General features: G+C 37.1%; 1 protein-coding gene across 1 annotated transcript; it reads left to right on the top strand.

Moving 5' to 3' along the window:
• Positions 1-2,420: 2,420 nt before the first annotated feature.
• PABPC4L (poly(A) binding protein cytoplasmic 4 like) lies at positions 2,421-9,985 on the top strand. The gene is made up of 2 exons (XM_060654179.2): positions 2,421-2,576; positions 3,286-9,985. Exon 2 carries the CDS (start codon positions 3,339-3,341, stop codon positions 4,449-4,451), a length of 1,113 nt encoding a protein of 370 aa, XP_060510162.1. The 5' UTR covers positions 2,421-2,576; positions 3,286-3,338; the 3' UTR covers positions 4,452-9,985.
• Positions 9,986-21,101: the final 11,116 nt, after the last annotated feature.

Genomic DNA, 21,101 nt, shown 5'->3' with positions numbered 1-21,101 from the left:
AAAAGAGAGAGAGAGATAGAGATTTAGAGAATTAAAGAGAGGAAAGACCCATAGATGCTTTAAAATTCTTGCTTGGTTATAACATAAAAATAAAAACAGTGTAATACACAGAATAAATAGAAAGGATCATGATTAGTGGTAATGTAACAAATTGAGCTCGGTATCTACTGCACATAAGATGATTAGAGTCAATAATGTTAAGACTAACTTCTGAATTTGGAAACTTTTCCTCCCGTTTCACAGTATGTTGAGTGAAGATCACATAAAGTAAAATGAAAATCTCATGAGTTCTTGAAATATTTTGGTATCTTGCTATAGTTGAATCACAATTATACAAAGACCTAATATGATCTTAGACAGTTTTCCTAGAAATAAAATGTCTTGTGACAAAATTCACAGGAAATACATAGGTAAGAACTTTCTTTTTCTTTTTTTTTTAAAGAAAGTGATAACATTGAGGTGCCTGTGTGGAACAGTTGTTTAGGCATCTGATTCTTAGCTTTGGCTCCGGTCATGATCTCACAGTTGGTGAGCCGGAGCTTGATTGGGGTTCTGCACAGATAGCATACAGCCTGCTTAGGATTCTCTCTCTCCCTGACTCTTTCTATCCCTCCCCTGCTCACGTGCATGTGCTCTCTTCCTCTCTCTCAAAATAAATAAACTTTTTAAAAAAGTGATAATAGTGAATCTGATGGTCGCTTTTATTTATGCTATACAATGCCAAACAGTGTCTGAATTTTTAAAGCATGTACTGGAATGTTGCTGCTATCCATTGATGTATCTACCAACTACATGAGTGGTCTTTCTTCCTTGTTTGAAAAAAATTTGTTTTATTTATTTATTTTGAGAAAGAAAGGGCACGTGCTGATGCACGAGCAGAAGAGAGGCAGACAGAATCTCAAGCAGGCTCCACAATCGGCACAGAGCCCGCATGGGGCTTCACTTTAGGATCATGAGATCATGACCTCAGCAGAAATCGAGTCAGTTGCTTAACCAACTGAGCCACTCACTGAGTGAGTGGGTGCCACTCTTCCTTTTTTAAATTGTAGCCTTGAAGATATGGTTGAAGAAAAGATTACTTATTTGAACTAATGATTTTACAGGAACAACAAGTGATAAATTTCACAAACAGTAACCATTAATCAGGATTAATTTGGGAAGAATCATGGACCTATTATTCCATTTTAGATATGTTAAAAGCAATTTGGATTTGATAATGAAAACCCCACTCTAATTTTGGTGGGTTTTTTTTAAATAATATATTACTGACTGCTAGAGTGTCATTATCTTCTGAAAGAGAAATATATTTTTTGTAGTTCTTACTTTAGAAAAATGTCACCATTAGAAAAGATTTAGACTCACTAATTTAGCTTCAAGTTTTGATATTTAGCATTGTTCACAGACCAACAGAATTTGCATCACTCAGGAGCTTTTTAGAAAGGTAGAATTTCCAGTCCAAGTTGCTACATCAGAATCTGCATTCAAACGAAATCCCCAGGTGATTCCTATGCCCATTAAAGTTTGAAAAGCACTAAATTAGCCTTGTATAAAGTGGTCCACCCAACTCAGGTTTGCAGGTGACTATCCCTAAGATGTGTTAGGATGAAGATTTTAAGGTTTTATGAGAATGATGTTAAGGAATTTATGTAAAGCTACGGTAAATAAAATCAATGCTACTGGAAAGCTATTACTGTCAGATACTGTGCTAGACATTTCCAGATACATTCATTCATCCAAGCCTTACAACACTCTCTGTGGCAAGGGACATCATCTTCATGTCCCTGCGCATGAACACCGGCCTCAGGTTAAATATCACATCCGTTCCGTGCAATCAATCCATTTAATAAATATTGAGCATCCCATTTCTGAAAGTTCCGGAATTGGGCCTAGGAATAAAATGGGCATGGCCCCTACCATCATGGAATCACATTAGATTGTAATTAAACAAACGCTATGAAAAGTGCAATGTAGCGTAAGTTTCTAAGAGCAAAGTACAAACTTTCAGAAGTCACTTAAGGAAAATTTCTATTTGCAGAGAGCATTTAAACTGATGGTTGAGAAGCACATTCTTGTAAAGGTGGCCCTGGGGAAGAAAAAGAAAAAGAAAAGAAAAAAAAGTCATGTCATGGATTTTATTAAGGGAAACAGAGCAGCAAGTTGAGACTGGAACTGATACTGCAGAACTTCAACTTCGTACAACAAGGTGAGGATGTTGGGCCTCATCCAAGAGTCAAAGGAAGCCACTGGAGGGTTTTCAGCGAGGAAGTGACCAGCCCCGATCCACAGTCGGAAAAAGCTCCTTCAGTCAGACCCGTGCACAGCCCCGCAGGCGGGTGGGTTTATTAGGGCCACTCCCCTAGTCAGCCTCTCTCCACCCCAGTCACCGCCTCCTGCTTCTCAGCGTAACTGTCCGAGGGAGGTGGGAAATGTGTGAGAGGGGCGGGGGGAAGACAAACATTCTCAAAAAATATTAAAAAGAAAACATCCCACTTGGCAGCGGGTGCGCGGGAAGTTCAGCGCGCGAGTTCCGGGTTTCCCGCCAGCCGCCAGCCCGCCCCCCGCCGGCCGCAGCCCGGGTGAGCCCCCAGCCCCTGCTCGGGCCGCAGCCTTGCTGGGCCGCGTCCGTCGGTCTGTCCGCTCCCCCTCCCCCCCCCCCCACCCGTCCATCCCCGGGCTCCGCGCCGGGTCTGCGTTTCCGAGAGCGGCCGGGGTTTTTGCCAGGGCGCCCGCAGCCCGCTTTGGCCCCGGCCGCGCCTCGGCGGCGGCGCTTGCAGGACTCGCCCCCCCCCCCCCCGCCCCGGGCGGTTCGGGGGGTTCGGGTCTCGCCGCGGCCCCGCGCCCTCCGCCCACGCTCCGCGGCCCCGGGCAGCCGCCTCGAGCGCCACTTGTGGAGTTCTTCCCCCGGAGGCTGTAACTTTATAGCAGCCTGAGCGAGGCCTATTTTTTATTCAGAAACCAGCAACCCGAGTGTCTGTAGAAAACGCTCAGATTGGGGGCCAGCCCACCCCCTTGAAGATCTCTCACACATTGGTGGGCAAGAAGCGTCTGGTTCTATCAGCCTTTCTTGGAGAGCTCAGAATTCTGTTGCCATCTTCCAAATAGAGCCGAATTGGTTGCGGGGCTGGGCTGGGCCGGGGTGGGGGGTGGGAGTGCTTTTTGATGAGGCTGTTGCTCTTAACCTGGTGGAACTGTACCTGAACACCATCTCACAGCGTCTAAGCGGTGATCCTGGGGCCACCACGCCCGAGCCAGGCCCAAACCGTGTCCTGGTGACCCCTCCTGCAGGAATCGCACTGAGAGCTCCTAGGGACAGGCTCGCGGTGGGGAGGAGCAAGGAGATGAATGTGGCAGCGAAGTACCGCCAGGCGTCGCTGTACGTGGGTGACCTCCACGCAGATGTCACCGAGGACTTGCTGTTCAAAAAGTTCAGCACCGTGGGGCCTGTGCTGTCCATCCGCATCTGCAGGGACCTGGTCACCCGCCGCTCTCTGGGCTATGCCTACGTGAACTTCCTGAAGCTGGCTGATGCCCAGAGGGCCCTGGACACGATGAACTTTGACACGATAAAGGGCAAACCCATCCGCCTCATGTGGTCTCAGCGCGATGCCTACTTAAGGAAGTCGGGCATCGGAAACGTGTTCATCAAGAATCTGGACAGATCCATTGATAACAAAACCCTCTACGAACATTTTTCAGCCTTTGGGAAGATCCTTTCCTCCAAGGTGATGAGTGATGACCAAGGATCTAGGGGCTATGCCTTTGTGCACTTTCAGAACCAGATCGCAGCCGACAGGGCCATCGAGGAGATGAATGGGGCTCTGCTTAAGGACTGCAGGCTGTTTGTCGGCAGATTCAAAAACCGTAAAGATCGGGAAGCCGAGCTCCGCAACAAGGCCAATGAATTCACCAATGTTTACATCAAAAACTTTGGAGATGACATGGATGATGAGAGACTGAAGGAAGTTTTCAGTAAATATGGTAAAACCCTGAGTGTGAAGGTGATGACAGATTCCAGTGGGAAATCCAAAGGCTTTGGCTTTGTGAGTTTTGATAGCCATGAGGCTGCCAAAAAGGCCGTTGAAGAAATGAATGGAAAGGATATAAACGGACAGCTGCTTTTTGTAGGCCGGGCGCAAAAGAAATCCGAGCGACAGGCCGAGTTAAAGCAAGTGTTTGAGCAGCTGAAACAGGAAAGATTTCGGAGGTGCCAAGGCATGAAGCTCTATATTAAGAATCTCGATGACACCATTGATGATGAGAAACTGTGGAGGGAATTTTCTTCATTTGGATCAATTAGCAGAGTCAAGATAATGCGGGAAGAAGGGCGAAGCAAAGGGTTTGGCTTGATCTGCTTCTCCTCTCCTGAGGAGGCCACTAAAGCAATGGCTGAGATGAATGGCCGTATCTTGGGCTCCAAGCCACTCTACATTGCCCTGGCCCAGAAGCCCTAGGAGAGAAACACTTAACACGGCAGCCCGTGTTTGCAGCAGCCTTGGGAATGACAGTGATCTCTGCCTGAATTAGCCTCAGAAACATTTCAAATCCCAGCTGATGGTCCCTTAATTTAGTAAACTTTGTGGTAAAAGGTTTTGTATATGAAGCTATTTTTTCTTTGGTGGAAAAATAAATGAATCTCGGAAGCTTGATTCATTTCACAGGGGCACATCTTCTAATTACAATATTGTATATTATTCTGATTTTGATTTAGTATTCATAGCAATAAGAATAATTAGATATATTTTTATTACATTTTGAACCATCTGCAGTGAGGTAATTATTTGAGTTCATATCATATTTTCTTTCTTATTTTAATAATATTGCTAGCTTTAATTTCTTCTGTGAAAATATCCTAAAAATAGTTCTTATACCTAAGAATCACAAAGTGATTTATTTTTACAAACAGAAATTTTCTAATTTCTCATTTCAACTTTTTAAAAGAAACCAAAGGTTTAAGAATTGCTAGTGTAAATTCAGTATGTAATTTCATTCTGAATTAATGTTTAACATACTAGGAAGTATCTTTTCAATTTATATACAGATATGATTGTTTTTCTGATGGCTGAAATTAATGATGGAGTTTTTTAATGTTGCCTACAAATCTGATTGATAGGATATTTTGCTGTTCTTTCCATTGGTAGGCTATAATTCAGGGACTTGTTGATTATCAAAATTGGGGACTTGAGTGGTAAAACTTTAACTTCAACATTCCTTATGTTATATACTTGTATCAATTAAGGTGACAAAAAGTAAGCTTTATCTTAATTCTCTTCCTGTTTGTACAGTTTAGGATTATGCCTTAACTTTTTGCCAGGCACCAATATTAATCAAAGTCCTATATAGAGAACATAGAAATTCTTCTTAACAAATGTTTCTCAATCTATATTTTATATTGGCCGATGTAATGATATTATCTCAGGGTTCAGAAAGTATGTTTCTTTGTTTCTATTAACTCATGTCTCTTTTTATTAGACCGTGAGTGCTACTGAATTAACATTCAGTATTAGCCTTGATTTATCAGAAGCTCACTGATTTTCTAACAAATTGAGATTTCATCAATTTGCCTATTTTCTAGTAAAATTTTTATTTTGGTCCCATTTCCAGATCTCTCTTTCTCTCCTACCTTTGATCTATATTATTCAACTTTGTTTTATACTTTTTTAAAAAGGGTTTTATTATATTGATTTTTATCATGTGCTATTTGAAATCCACCTTGGAAACCGAGACAGGAGTTATTTATTTACATTTGAATAATTACTTTTAAAATTCTGTTTTACCAAAGGTCTCTGGAGAATAGGTTTGTTGTTCTTGTTGTTGCTGTTTTATTTTATTTTATTTTTTTATCTGCTTAGTGGTTTCCTGTAACCATATATTCAAATCTTCCATTTCTTATATTATCAATACAAAAGATATATTAAAATATTTTCTTTGGCAATACTTTAGCTATGAGAGAATGAGAAAATCTGTTTCTGTTTATTTTCATATAACTATATGTTTATTCTGGCACATTTTCTAAATTAAAAGTCTCTTTTAATAAAAAAATTATGGAAAACAAAAAAATTTACAGCAACATATGATACCATTATGCAGACAAATCTTCTGTTAAAATTTGTTGCATTATCTTCCCAAATTTTATACAATACACATAGATACTTTTACAAAAAAAGAATATTATAACTTTTATAAATTATTTTCTTTATTTTACAGTATGCCATAGTCAACTTGCATATCCACAAATAATTCTCTGCATTATAATTTTAATGAGTTTTGTTCCTTCAATGTTTGTACCATAATATAATGAATTTCCTCTTGAAACACATGTATCAAGATTGTTAGATTGTTTCCTATGCCCCCCCCCCCCTTTTTTTTCTGTCATAGACAGCTTGGAGATCAACATCCTTGCAAATTTACATATGGTGATATATCCAATTATTTTCTTACAAAAATCTGTAGTTCATTGGAATTAATGTTTAAAAGGTGAGCAATTTTTAAAATAACTTTGTTGAGTATTGCCCAGATGTTCTCCTGAAAATTTGTGCCATTTCCATTATCAGTGTGGAGGATTGTCCATTTCCATATTCTCCCAAGAACAAGGGATTATGTTTAAGTTGTTATCTAATTCAACATGATGCATAAAGCAGAATATTTCATGGTTACTTTTTTTTTTATTATACAAAAGTTAAACAGCATTTCTTCTATCTGTTGGCCATATGCGTTTTCATATTTGTGAACTAATGTTTCATGATTTTAGTTTGTTTTTCTTTTGGGTTGTTTTTCATTTGTGTGGATTTATGACATTGCTTTACATATTAAGGACAAAATGTTAGACTGTTTTCCCCCGATATTTCCACTTTGTTTGTAGTTTTGAGGGTCATTCCAAAGTTAAATTTTTAACTCAGATTTTTTAGTCTTTTACTAAAAAGATGGCTTTGATGTCATGATTCAAAACACTTTGAACCATTCAAATATACATGCAGACACACACACACACACACACACACACACACACATAATTAATTGGTATTATCTTCTGTTACTTTCAGAGTTTTATATTCTCAACGATTTCTAAGCACAACTTTTGTCTGTGGAGTATTTTATCAACAGCCTATAGTAAATCCTTTAAAATTGTCTTCCTTTTCAACCTTTATTAATATGTTTGGTAAATACCTACCTTCTGTAAGAATCTCTGTGACACTCATACCTACTGTAATTCACTGGGCCTGTGAATCACCGTGTGAAGTATTTACTTCAAAAGCACAGCATTACTGAGAAGGAGACTAGGCAACAGGGCTGGGAAGTGTAGTGGGCGTGTCAAGCCTTGACATCTCTTTCTGGATAATCCAGTCTATCGAAGTGTTCAAATATTTGAACAATATTTCATCATGCTTGTAAATGGATTGTTGAGATAATATCAGGGAACGGAGTTCTCTGCTATGTGCACAAGGAATTAATAGGACATAAGATCAGATGTCTGGATGAATAGTAGCTGTAACTTCGTGACACTATATTCTACCATTTTAGGAGAATTTGCTTATTCTTAATATTTACTGTGAGAAATGACTAAGCTCACAAAAATACATAATCCCGTGGATTTTCCTGATTAATTTATTTAAATGTTTGCTTTCTCAATTGTGTGCGTGTGTGATAGTATCGAGTAATCCTAGTTGGCAGTGTAAGTTCATTCTTTGAAGACAATTTAATTATTATGCCCAAGTGTCTTGAGAAATAAGAATCTTTACTTTTCTGATAAGCATTCCAGTAAGAGCTAATTTCTATAGGTGCCTTGAGCAACTCTATTCTTGCCTCCCTCTCCACACACACATTGCCAACTTTGTTGCATGGATGCCTGCTTGCATGCACAGCCAATTCAATAAATGTGCCTTCTAACATTTATTTAAACATTTAAAATTATTTTGGGGCACCTGGGTGGCTCAGCTGGTTAAGCGTCCAACTTCAGGGCAGGTCATGGTCTTCACGGTTCGTGGGTTCGAGCCCCACATCAGGCTCTGAGCTGATAGCTGGGAGCCTGGAGCCTGCTTCAGTTTTCTGTGTCTTCCTCTCTCTGTGCCCCTCCCCTGCTCATGCTCTGCCTCTCTCTCTGTCTCTCTGTATCTCTCTCTGTCTCTGTCTCTCTCTCTCTCAAGAATAAATAAACATTAAAATAAATAAAATTTTTAAGTTTTTAAATATTTTTAAATTTTTAAATGAAAATCTATAGTTAGTAAAAATAAACTTTAAAGTGGTTTAGAGTTGGTAAGTTCACGTTCATAATAGTTTTTATAAATCCATTGAGAAAAGGTCAAATGAGGTTTAATCTCTCATGGTAAAGACATATCTAAATGATGTTTTATTTAAGTTTTAAGTATTTCTAATTTTCTAAAGATATGTTTCTCTTAGGAGTAAACTGAAAACAACTTCCATTTTTAATGAAGATACTCATACTTCATGTTTCAAAAGACCAACTCCACATGAATTAATACTTCTTATACAGTTTTTATAATTATGGGACCATGATTGAGAAGAACCACTAATATAGACCAAGTTTTCATGAGGAATAATGGACTATATTTAAAACACTTCTGCATTTAATTGCTAAAATAAAATTCAGCTAAAAATCCTCTATTGAGGATTTCTAATTAGATTACTTGTATTTAGAAAATATACCTCCTATAGTATAACTTTTTTGGTAGATAAAACAGTACATAAAAAAACTTTAAAAAAAAAATCTTCATTTTAAAGAGTAGAACAAATTAAATATCCTCATGGTATCTTGAGCTGACAGAAAATTCCAACTCACACTAGAAAAGGAAATCTTACCTAACAAAATATTCAGAGTTAAAGTATCTTCAGGCATGGTATACTAAGACTTCTGTTACCACTTTGGAGTCTCTTGGCTTTTCCCCCATTCTATCTCAGCTCTACCATCAGGAAGTGTCAAGATGGCTGCAGGAATTCCTGTCCTACTGAGACACAACATTCAGAAGGTGGTGTCTTTCCTGGAAACCTTTTAACAACTTTCCTCCTCAGTTCTCATTGTCCATTACTGATGTAAAGATTAAACAAGATCTGCCACTAGAATTGAGGAAGTAATCAACTTTCCAAGTTCTGTCCAGAATACAGTTACAGTTAGGACAGGAAGATCCAAGAGTAGAAATGGATGTAGGAGTATGTATCGACTAAATCCTCAATATTTTTTATTATTTATATTTAATTTTGAATTTCAGTACTTATTTGTTTTTTTCTTTTTTCTTTTAATTGTTTGATTACAAACGGTTCTTAAAATTCCATTTTGTCCTTACTAGTAATTTCAATGTGTGTCAAAAAGGTGATTTTTTTTTTCTACCTACCTCAAATTGTACAATCCTAAGGAACAGATTATGCAATCTATTGTGTATAAGATTAAATTATTTTTTGTTTGGTAATGGGACTTAGGTTTTTACATATCCTACTCTATTAGGTCTAAATTAAGCATCTGCTGAAGATATTAACTGAAAAAATCAGATTCAATTTAGCCACCCACATGGGTTTTCACCAAAAATGATTGTCAACAGATTATAAATGGTCAAGAGTTTTTCAAAACAAATCTACATTTAATAGGTATTGGTTTCTTGATTTTTAATATAAGGTAGTCTAAGCCACATATGTTTTCATGCATGCTAATGTTTTAGAATCATACCACCAGAGGGAAAAGACTTAATGTACTGTGTATACAAGCATACCTCATTTTATTGTGCTTCGCAGATACTGTGTTTCTTTCAAGTTCAAGGTTTGTGACAACTGTTTATTGAGCAAGTTTATTGGCACCACTTTTCCAACAGGAGCTGCTCACTTCATATCGCTGTGTGATATTTTGATAATTGCGATATTTCAAACTTTTTCATTATTCTTATGTTTGTTATGGTGATCTGTGATCATTGTTTATCACTTGCTAAAAGCTCAGGTGGTGGTTAGCATTTTTTTAACAATAAAGTATTTTTAAATTACAGTATGTACATTGTATTTTACATTTGATGCTATTGCATGCTAAATAGACTATAAACTTTTATATGCACTGAGAAACCAAAAAAATCATTTGACTCACTTTGTTGGGACATTCATTTTATTACGGTGGTCAACCAACAAACCCACAATATCTCTAAGGTATTCCCATATCACCAACTTTATATATTCTATATAAGGAATTTTTAAGAAAGTTCCTACTGACAATATCATGAATAAATCTTGGGAAAAATCTAGAACATCATATGCTTATAAAATATAACTCCAATATATAAACCATCTTAACCACAAAGATAAATTAATAGGTGCTAGTTTGCTTTACTAAAATATTTGTTATTAGGTCATTTAGTACACTTAAATTATAGGAATTAACAAAATTGGACTTACCCACAGCTTTTCAATATATTTATTTCTATATACATGAATGTGGTATAATTTTCAGTCATTTTAACCCTGCAACCTATATTTTAAAAATATAGCTGTACTAAATTCTGAGTTACAATTACATTTAGATTTGAAAAAAAATACAGATGTACTAAATTGTGAGTTATAATTACAATTAGATTTAAATCTAAGGTCAGATTACTCTCCAGGTTTGCTCAGAGGAAATAATTATAGCTATATGTTGGTTTTGTCTCATGGTCATGTCTTAGTGTTCACAGAATGCTCTTAAGTATTTTTAAGTTCCCTAAATGAAACAATCCATCAAGCAAGAGAAGAAAAATTATTCTACTAGTGGGATTCTTTGCCATAGTAGAGAAAATGCTTAGCTTCTGAGAAATATTGGCAGTTTGTACAATGATATTGCATCAGATTTTGTTAAGCCATTTATATTTACATCACTTAGATATTAAAAATATACTCCGCTTGAAGTTCTGCTAAGTACCAATAGCACATTTGAGTTCCAAAGGCAATGCCACTGAAATAGTGGATATTATATACATATTTTTTATGTAGAGTGAATATTGCTCATGATTCATTGTGGTGTGTGTGTGTGTGTGTGTGCGTGTGTTTGAGTATTTAATTTGATATTTCCATTGGGATTTTCTTATCTCGGGAAACCATATCTGACAGTCTATAGTGAATCACAATTTTGATTTCCATTTCATCGTATCTTTGTACGTGTGCCAGTGGCATGCCAATGCACCACAGTTTGACATACTGCCAATCCTATTTCCTTGAAATTAAAGTAAGCCTTTATAATAGTAATTCCAGCAAATCTTTGGTAATCAAAGAAGTGCCTCAATTGCAATGCAAGCCAAATATTAGAATCACAACTAGACTATTTTGACACATTGCTATTTTACTAAAATACCAAGGGAGGTGTTAGAAACAATAATCTAGTGGGGCGCCTGGGTGGCTCAGTCGGTTAAGCGGACGACTTCGGCTCAGGTCATGATCTCACAGCCCGTGAGTTCGAGGCCCGCGTCGGGCTCTGTGCTGACAGCTCAGAGCCTCGAGCCTGTTTCGGATTCTGTGTCTCCCTCCCTCTGATCCTCCCCCGCTCATGCTCTGTCTCTCTCTGTCTCAAACGTAAATAAATGTTAAAAAAAAAAATAAAAAAAAAAGAAACAATAATCTAGTATTATTCACCACTCTATTCACTAATGTTTTATAGATAGTACTTACACAAATGACATTTACATTGTATAGATTACAATTGGTTAAAAGCAATTGGCACGGACGTTATGTGGTAATCTTATTTTATTCTAATATTTATTTTGATTTGAACCAAAATGATACTCTCACATGCAAATTTGATCATGTCATGCTGGTTAAGAACCTGTCTTGTCCTCCCATTACTCTTAAAGTCAGGTGTAAATCTTCACCATGGTTGAGGAGACCTGGCATTCTTTTGTCCCTGTGCATCTTTTAATCCTTTTCTTATGCTACTGTTTCCCTAAATCGACATGCTGGAAATAAACTGGTTTTATTTCAACTTCTTTAGAGTATCAAGTTAATCCCTGACTCATTCAAAGCTTTAACTTTTTATCAGATAGTGTGCTGTCTATTGCAATGGGTAAAAGAAATCTTCCAACTGGTTTATGAAAAAAAAAAACTGATGAGGATTTATTGCAAGATCAAAGTAAGTAAGAGATCTTCTTTTCAAAATGGAAGTATTTTTCTTTTCTTTTTTATTTTTTCCTCACAAGGGTCAAGGAAGGCTCTGAATAGGATGCTATACTACAGAGGCAGCAGAAACTTTTTTGAAATTCGACCACATGGCATAGTGTTTCAGGGAGAAAAAAGCAAGTCTTTTGAGAAGGTCAGAGAAGCTCACCTTCAAACATTTAGAATGTTATTTTTAAATATTTGATTATTTTTTAAACAAAAGCTCATTATCTTCCCTACCTATGCTTTTTCATGTTTTAAGATCTGGAGTGGATATATTTCTTTTGTGGGAGATCTGATCTTATTCTAGAAGGAACAGTAGATGGGAACTGTCCTGCCAAAAAGTAAAGCACGTTTTAAGTCCTTAAGAAGAAGAGATATGGGGTAGAGAAATCACATCCAGCAGCAAGTCGATTCATCTTACCAAATATGCTGCTGCGTATTGTGTAAGGAAGTACACACATAGAGCAGCATTTACCTAAGCAAGTATGGGTGAATAAGTTTGGGGAAAGATCTGCATATTGATGAAGGATATTTACTTAGTTCTTTTCAATTATTTTAAATTGTGGTTTATGTACACAATGGAGTACTACGTGGCAATGAGAAAGAACGAAATATGGCCCTTTGTAGCAACGTGGATGGAACTGGAGAGTGTGATGCTAAGTGAAATAAGCCATACAGAGAAAGACAGATACCGTATGTTTTCACTCTTATGTGGATCCTGAGAAACTTAACAGAAACCCATGGAGGAGGGGAAAAAAAAAAAAAAAAAAAGAGGTTAGAGTGGGAGAGAGCCAAAGCATAAGAGACTCTTAAAAACTGAGAACAAACTGAGGGTTGATGGGGGGTGGGAGGGAGGGGAAGGTGGGTGATGGGTATTGAGGAGGGCACCTTTTGGGATGAGCACTGGGTGTTGTATGGAAACCAATTTGACAATAAACTTCATATATTAAAAAAAATAAATCTGTATTAAAATATAATGTGCATCTAGAAAAATGTAGAAATTTTAAGCATATAACTTGATGAATAATACAAAAGTAAGTTGATTTATGTGATCACCACTCAAGCGAAGAAACAGTACATTACCAACACCTTCCTACTCCCTCCTATATGGACTATAAGTGAATAATGCAGCTGTGAAAATTATTATAGATATCTTTTTCTTTTTTTGAGCTATAATTCATGTACCATAACATTTGCAATTTCCAAGTGTGCACTTCAGTTTTTTGTGTGTACTTACAAAGTTGTACAACAACGCCATTATCCCATTCCAGAACATTTTCATCATTCGAAAAATCCCCATGCATCCATTAGCAGTCATTCCCTATTCTCTCCTCCTTCCAGCACCCAGAAACTATAATCTAATTTATGTAGATAAGGATATGCCTGTTCTGAATATTACATATAAATGGTGTCATACAATGTATGGCATTTTGTCCCTGGCTTCTTTCACTTAGCTCGGTATTTCAAAGTTCTATCCATGTTGCAGCATGCATCGTAACTTACTCCTTTTTGTGGATGAATAACATTCCACGTTCTGTTTATTCATTCAACATTTGTGTTGTTTCTACTTCCTGGCTATTGTGAATAATATTGTTGTGACATTTGTGTGCAAACTTTACTGTAAAAATGTATTTTCAATTCTCTTGGGCATATTGATAGAAAAATTTTGTTTACTTCTTAAAGGAATCAAATTTGGTTTCATTAGTTTTCTCAATTATTTCTCAATTTTTTTCTTTGTATTGTGTTTTGTTTATTTCTGTTTTAATTCTTTCTTATTTCCTTTCTTCTGCTTTCTTTGGATTTAGTGTTCTTAAAAAAGAGACTACAGGCGCAAAATGGAGTTATTAACTCCACATCATCAAACCAAGACTTAATTCCTAAGCTAAGTGGAACTTCAGACTCTCCAAGGATTTTTGCCTTTAGCCAGTTGATCTGGAATTACCTGCTCAGCACTACTGAGGTAATCCACTTGATAGACCCTCTTCCATTCTCCAAAGAAAAGTGACCTTGCCTGAAACAATACACTACTTCCCTTGTCTTGTCTCCTTTCTGCTTTTAAAAGACTTCCATTTTGTATAGTTCTTCAGAATTAATTTCTGTTTGTTAGATGAGATGCTGCCTGATTCATGAATTGTTGAATAAAGCCAATTAGATATTCAATTTTACTTAGTTGAATTTTGTGTTTTAACAGATTTGGTGGCAGCAGCAGGACAGAAGGAGACTTCCCACAGCACCGAGGACAGTAAGAAACACAACAGTGGTGCCCACAAACCCTTTTGAGTCCTCTGTGTCCAAGGGCCATGGTTACATTCCTCTTGGTCCTGAGCTCTGCCCTCTTTGCATTGAGCTCCCAGTCTAATTGGCTTTCCAGTCAGGTCCCCATTTGACTGAAATTCTTATTCCTCACAGGGAACTGCTAATAGTTCAGAGAGCAATTCCCCATTTGGTTGGAAACCCCAGCCTGTGGTTCTATGCCCAGGTTCCATGCTGGGAAGTGCTACAATTTGGTCTATGATTCCCTGTTTGTTTGACATCATTCTCCACATTCCATGTTGGGAATTGCTGGTGACAGGTGCAGTTCCCCATTTATTTGTAATCAGTCTGCACTTTCCATTCTTTGGAGTCTGCTCATCGAATTCTTACCCCTAATCCCCACAGTGGGGAATTTTTGGTGTTGTGCACAGGGCCTTCTCCTGGCCAGGCCACAATTACATCTGTTGGTTACTGCTGGTATGTTAATGTGCACAGGAATTTTGTCTTATTCTGTGTAGATAAAGGTTATTGCTAAAGGGAATCTTGGAAGCCAAAAAAAAAAAAAAAAGGCTACAAAGGTTGGTGGGCATGGGTTGAACACTAAAAAGATGTTAGAACACCTTTCAACTAACTCTAGACTCCTATATTAGAATAAGGTGGTCACAGAACAGGTCAGACTGACACTAGGTCATTAGGTCACCTGCCCACCTCAAGAAAATTTCCACGCAACAGGGTATCCTGTAAAATACCACACAATCTCCAGCCCAATGGCACATCTCCCTTAAGTATTAGTTTGGTTCTGAAAGACCCAAAGGCTTAGCTTAAAAAAAAAAAAGGAAAAAGAAGATGAAAAAGCAATGGAATCCTTAAACTCCAAGGAGTTAGGCTTGCCACCTTCTGGCCTACCTGCTTGTTTTATGTGTAAGAACCATGGTCTCCAAAGCTATAAGTATCTACAAAAATGGCAAAATCTTTCTAAAAACAGCCTCAAATTGCAATGGCCATTATGGAGTATGTTCCAATTAGACAAGATTATCTATTTAAGAAGTGCACTTGAAAGCAAAGATTCCTGAGTTAAATGAATAGAATGGGATACCTATTTTTATTGGTATGCAGAAACTTCCGAAAGTCTTCAAGATTCCAAAATAGACTATTTGAAAGATTTGTTGCCAAAGTAGAATGAAAAATTAAAGATACAAGAGGTACCTAAAACAAGAGCTATAAGACTAATGTAACTCCTGTTGTTCCTCTCCATGCTCCTTTACCCAGTACTCACTTTTTTACTAATTTTCTGTCTTAACTGCCTTTCCACTCTGAAGAGACTATTCAATAGTTACCTTGTAAAAGAAACCTGCCTGAGGTTGCAGACAATCCTCCTCAGGTATCTTTTACTCCTTGGTCAAAGAGTGAACTACAGGCCATGGTTAAAGAATTTCCTAAACCCGAGAAGCATCCCCAAAAATGTTCTGAAGAATTTAGAGTCATTGTCAGGGCCTATGATCTTGGGCTGCCAGAACTTTGTCAACTTGAGCGCATACTGGTAGGATCTGGTGAAGCCCAAAACTTGATGCAGGAAGCAAAATGGCAAAATCCTGAGGATTTTTGAGATCCTCACTCTTCAACATAGCCCCCTCATGGACCAGAAAAACCTCTCAGAATAGCAACTAATATTTTACAGATGATTCCTTCCCTGCCCACACTAATTGGTTTATTCTTTAAACATGCAAACAAAAGAAAGATGAATCTGTGTCAGACTTCAAGCCTGTTTGGAAGCTTCTTATGACATTCCAGATGTGCTCTTTGTAAATAGGTAGGTGGGTGGATAAAAAGGCAGAAAATAAGATAAGAGATCACCAGTCTGACTAAACACATGACCATAGCTGGACACTTTGAAAGGACTTTGGAACAAGATCATAAACAAAAGTCCACCAAACTATTGGCCTTCCAACTATAACAGCTTCAAGGCCAGAGAACTAAGTTAACACTGAGCCTCTCACGTTGCACCTGCTAGGGACCCATCACCAAAACACTGGCCCACGGACTGATAACTGATTTGTAATCAATTGGGACACTGGGGAAAAGAATGTTTCCAAGGTCCTGTGCAAATACTTCAGTTCATACAGAGTTGAGTGCCCTCATATCTACCCCTAACGCAAAGCCCCCATATGAGCCTCTTCCAGAGTTGATGGGACTTTGAGAGGTCCTTCTGTAAACGGATACCAATAATTCCATAAGCAGCTAAGGGGGAACTCCAATTAAAATTAATGGGAAACCTTGCCAATTTATAGTGGGTATCAGAAAGCTACACTCACTACTTGAAACTTCACTCTCATAGGACAACAAATTTTTCAAAGAAAATCCTTCAGAGTGAAAAGGTTTCCATAGTGAGGCTATCTAGTAGAATTTGGAGAGAATTTCTGACTCAACAAATGACTCTGACACCTTTTACTGAAAAATATTCTTTTTTTGCTATGTGATACAGCTCCAAACTATAAAGGTAGAGCGCTTTCTAAATGAGAAAGGCCAATATATTTTGCCTCCAATGGAGACCTTACCTCAGAGTTCCTGACCAACCTGGACCTGAACTTTCATGTTCCTTACAATCAGCCCTTGATAGAAGACGAAGAATTCCAACAAAAGTCTGCAAACATGATCAAGGTGACTGAAAAGCTGTAGGCTACTTCCAATACTGATATAGGGAGAATAAAAATGCAGAACCTATAAAAACTTAGATAGATATAACTAAACCTCTTCCCAAATTACCTCAATATTCATTAAAGCCTGAGGCTATACAAGGCTTCACAACAATAATGGAAGACCTAATTGTCTAGGGGTTCACCCTGAAACAGCCCCTCTAACACCAGCCATCCCAGCCCAAAAACCTAATGTGAGGGGATGGCGATTTGTCCAGGACTTGAGAGCTATTAATAAGATAGCTATCTCCTTATTCCCCAGTTCTTCCAAAGCTGAAAAGCTTTTTGTTATAAGTCTTACCACGCTCAAAATGGTTCACTGTTACAGACCTTTGTTCAGCCTTTCTCAGCATCCCTGTAGGCCCTAACAACTAATATCCATTTGCCTTTACTAAGAACAATCAACAATATACCTGGACAGTCATGACTCACGGGTTCACTGAGGCCCCTTATTATTTCTCTCAAGTACTCCACCAAGATTTAAATACCACCCAGTTCCCCAGAAAAATCAACCCTTTTAGGATATGTAGACAATCTCTTGCTAAACTCAGTTACTGGTCCATAAAGGATTCTATTTATTTGCTACAATAGTTAACTGAAAAGACACAAAGTATCTAAAGAGAAATTGCAATTGTTCTGAGACACTGTTTACTACCTAAGTCATAATCTAAATACTAAAGGATTCCAGCTATCTCCAAAAAGAATTAAGCTCATCCACGAATTTCCCAGGCCCACAAGCAAGCAACAGCTTCTTGGATTTCTAGGGTCTTGCTAGCTATTGCAGACCTTAGGTTCCTAATTTTTCTTTATTTGCTTCATTCTGTAAACTTACTAAAATTTCAGTCCCTGAACTTCTTCCTTGGAAAAAGAAACATGAACAGGTCTTTTGTAAGACTAAAAGAACTGCCTGCCCCAAAGTTACCTAACCATTCAGAACTTTTCACCTTATTTGTGTATGAAAGAGACAACCAAGCCCTGGGAATGCTCACACAAGAACACAGTAATAAACACAGGCCTATTGCTTATTATAGTACACAACTTGAGTGGGTTGTTTGTGCATATCCAAACTGCCTTAAGGCTATAGAGCTGCAGCTGCAAAATTAGTAGAAGCCTCAGTGGATTTAACCCTAGAAAATGACATTTACTTACAAACTCCACATGCTGTCCAAAAGTCTTCTTTATTCTGAATTGACTCAACATTTCTCTCCAAGCAGACTAACTTCCTATGGGATCCTTCTGCTTTCACCATTTAATTTAAATCCTTAACGTTGCAACATTCTAAATCCTGTGACATTGCTACCCTTGCCTGACAAAGGCCAGCCCCATAACTTTGAGGTAATAATATCCTATTTTGTGACATCACATTTTGATTTACAAGACATGTCTTTGACTAATCTTGATATGGTCATTTCTGTTGGTGGGTTATATTGTAAAAAAAAAAAAAAAAAAAAGTATTTCCAAGCTGTTACTTGGAAAATTGTTGGTAACCTGCTACTACCCCATATGAACGGTTTGAGAGGGGAAATCTCACATAAGCTAAATCAGTCCAAAAAATAGAGCCCCAACCCTTATGAGAACATGCCAATTATCAAAAGGACAAATCATTAATATTTATAGTGATATGCCATTGGAGTCATTTATAATTTGGGGATGTTTTAGAAACAAAGGGGTTTTCTTATGACCGCTGGAACCACAATCAAAAATAGACAACAAATTATTCTCTTATCTTCTGAAATTGTTGTCATCAAAATTGAGGCCTATTCTAAAAACACTGAACCTGAGTATCAGAAGAATGCCCTAGCTGACTTTCATGCAAAGGCAGAAGCAAAGAATCTATGAAGGTTGTAGCAAATGTGTTGAATTCCATTCTGCTTTTGCAAAAATGACCTCATGTGGCCAGACTTTTGACCTCCTGATAGCCTTACAACATGGCAACAGTCTAGTCCTGAATCAGAGAAATTAAGAAAAGCAAAACAATGGTTAAAGTTCAAAGGGCAATGGGAGTTATGGGAAACCCAAGAAGGCTTGTTTCTTCCCACTTCCTTGGAAAACCCCATTTTTTGGTGTTTACATACCTTCACCTTCATGGTGCATTTAGGATGACTCAAATTATGAATAAACATTGGTGGAGAGACTCATTCAAAAATGTAAAAACAGTTTACCACCAACATGTGGTCGGTTAAGTTCATAAACTTGCAAAAACTATTTTCCATGTCAATCCTTCTTTCTTTGGCCCTTTGGACACCTATAATTGGCTCTCTTTCAACTCCCACCTAGTATGGGTTATCAATATATTCTTCTTATTATATGTATAGATATGTTGAAGCCTTCCCCTGCTGCAAGGGTGATGTTTTCACAGAAGATCAGTAAAAGCTATAAGAAATATAGAGCAATAGCTGAGAGTGGTGCGAAATGCCTTAATTTTGATCACATCTCAAGCTGAGAGTCTGATCAAAAGAGGGGAAATTGTAAACAAAGAGACAATGGGCCCAAAATGGAGTCATTTGTGCTAAGCCCAACATCAAACCAAGACTTAATACCTAGTCTGAGTTTCAGCCTCTCCCAGGATTGCAACCCTTAAAAGTTGACCTAGAATTACCACCTCAACACTAGTGACAATATCCACCTGATACACCCTTTCAATCCTCAAAAAGAAGGTGCCCAAAACAACACATTATTTTCCTCGTCCCCTCTCTGCTTTAAAAGCCTTCCATTTTGTGCAACTCTTTCTATTTGTTAGACGACATTCATGAATTGTTGAATAAAGCCAGTTCGATATTCAAATGAACTGAGTTATAAAGGAAAAAAAATCAGATTGCATTAATTTTCAACACTAAAGTCCTGTGCCAGAAAACCATGCGATTCATTTAAGAATCTAAAGGAAACAACTCTGATCAAAAGATACACCATCTAAATCGAACTTCTAGTCTGAAGACCATGTACAAACTTTAAGAATATGACAGAACTCAGGGAGTATTGTTCCCATAAGTCCTTCCTGAGGAAATTAACTAGAAAATTATTTTTAGAAAACGAAAACAATTAAGGACATCACCTTAAACTGGTGATAAACATTGGATATATATTTATTTGTAAGAAGTGATAATCATAAGGAACACCGATAAAGCACGTGTAATTTAAACAGTCTGACATTTTAGATAAATGTCACAATTAATAAATTCATGAATTTATTAATAATAATCTAATAATAATATTAATAATGATATTATTAATAATAATTTAATAATCTCACAATTCATAAAATTGAGAGAGCATCATTTAGCTAACTGCCTTATAAGTATACACTAGGAGTAAGAGACATTACTTCAAATTGGATTTAGAGGTAAAGGGGATGAGGAAGAAAAAGTTTTGAGTGAAATTCAATATTGGTCATAGAGGGGAATAATGGACAGAATCCAAAAAAAGTTAGAAGACCAAGAATACTCTAAAAAAAACATTACTATAAAAGTAACCATTAATCTAAAACTACAAATCTTTATAAATCTCCAAATATATGATGAGCGAATAAATGACCACGAATTTATATATCTCTATGTAAACAAAGCTTTCAAAATGTAAGAAACTAGAGGATAAATATATCAATTGTAGCAACAATTAAATGGGCTTTTATCAAGAGTAGGAAAAAAAAAACCTTCTTACTGGCTAAAAATTATCCCCCAAAAATAAACTAACCTTAAGAAGTTATAAAAATAAAAAAGATGCACAGATATGTCCTACTCAAATGCAATTGAAAGAAAGTGCAGGTTAAATCTTGATATTTGAAAAGAAAATCTTAGACCAAAGAGAATATAAAATGATGAAATTATAATTTTCTAAATTTAAGAAATATTTCTCTGTGAAACTATAATGATCATGAATTTTTATGTAAGCAACACAATGAGTTTCACTAAACAGCAACTACAGCAGGTACAAGGAGAAATAGACAAAAACAATTAATAAAGGTAAAATTTAACACATCTCTCTTGGCCCAAAGAGATCAAATACACAAAAATTTCGAAACCATATTGAAGTACTGAATATTTGTTA

The sequence above is a fragment of the Panthera onca genome, chromosome B1 (genome assembly GCF_046562875.1).
Source record: "Panthera onca isolate mPanOnc1 chromosome B1, mPanOnc1 haplotype 2, whole genome shotgun sequence".
Taxonomy (NCBI): Eukaryota; Metazoa; Chordata; class Mammalia; order Carnivora; family Felidae; genus Panthera; species Panthera onca.
The sequence above is the reverse complement of the archived record's forward strand: the minus strand, read 5'-3'. Positions and strand labels throughout refer to the sequence as shown.

Bases quoted from the DNA above. Each gene is read 5' to 3' on its own strand.
- PABPC4L (XM_060654179.2), top strand. From the start codon at position 3,339: ATGAATGTGGCAGCGAAGTACCGCCAGGCGTCGCTGTACGTGGGTGAC.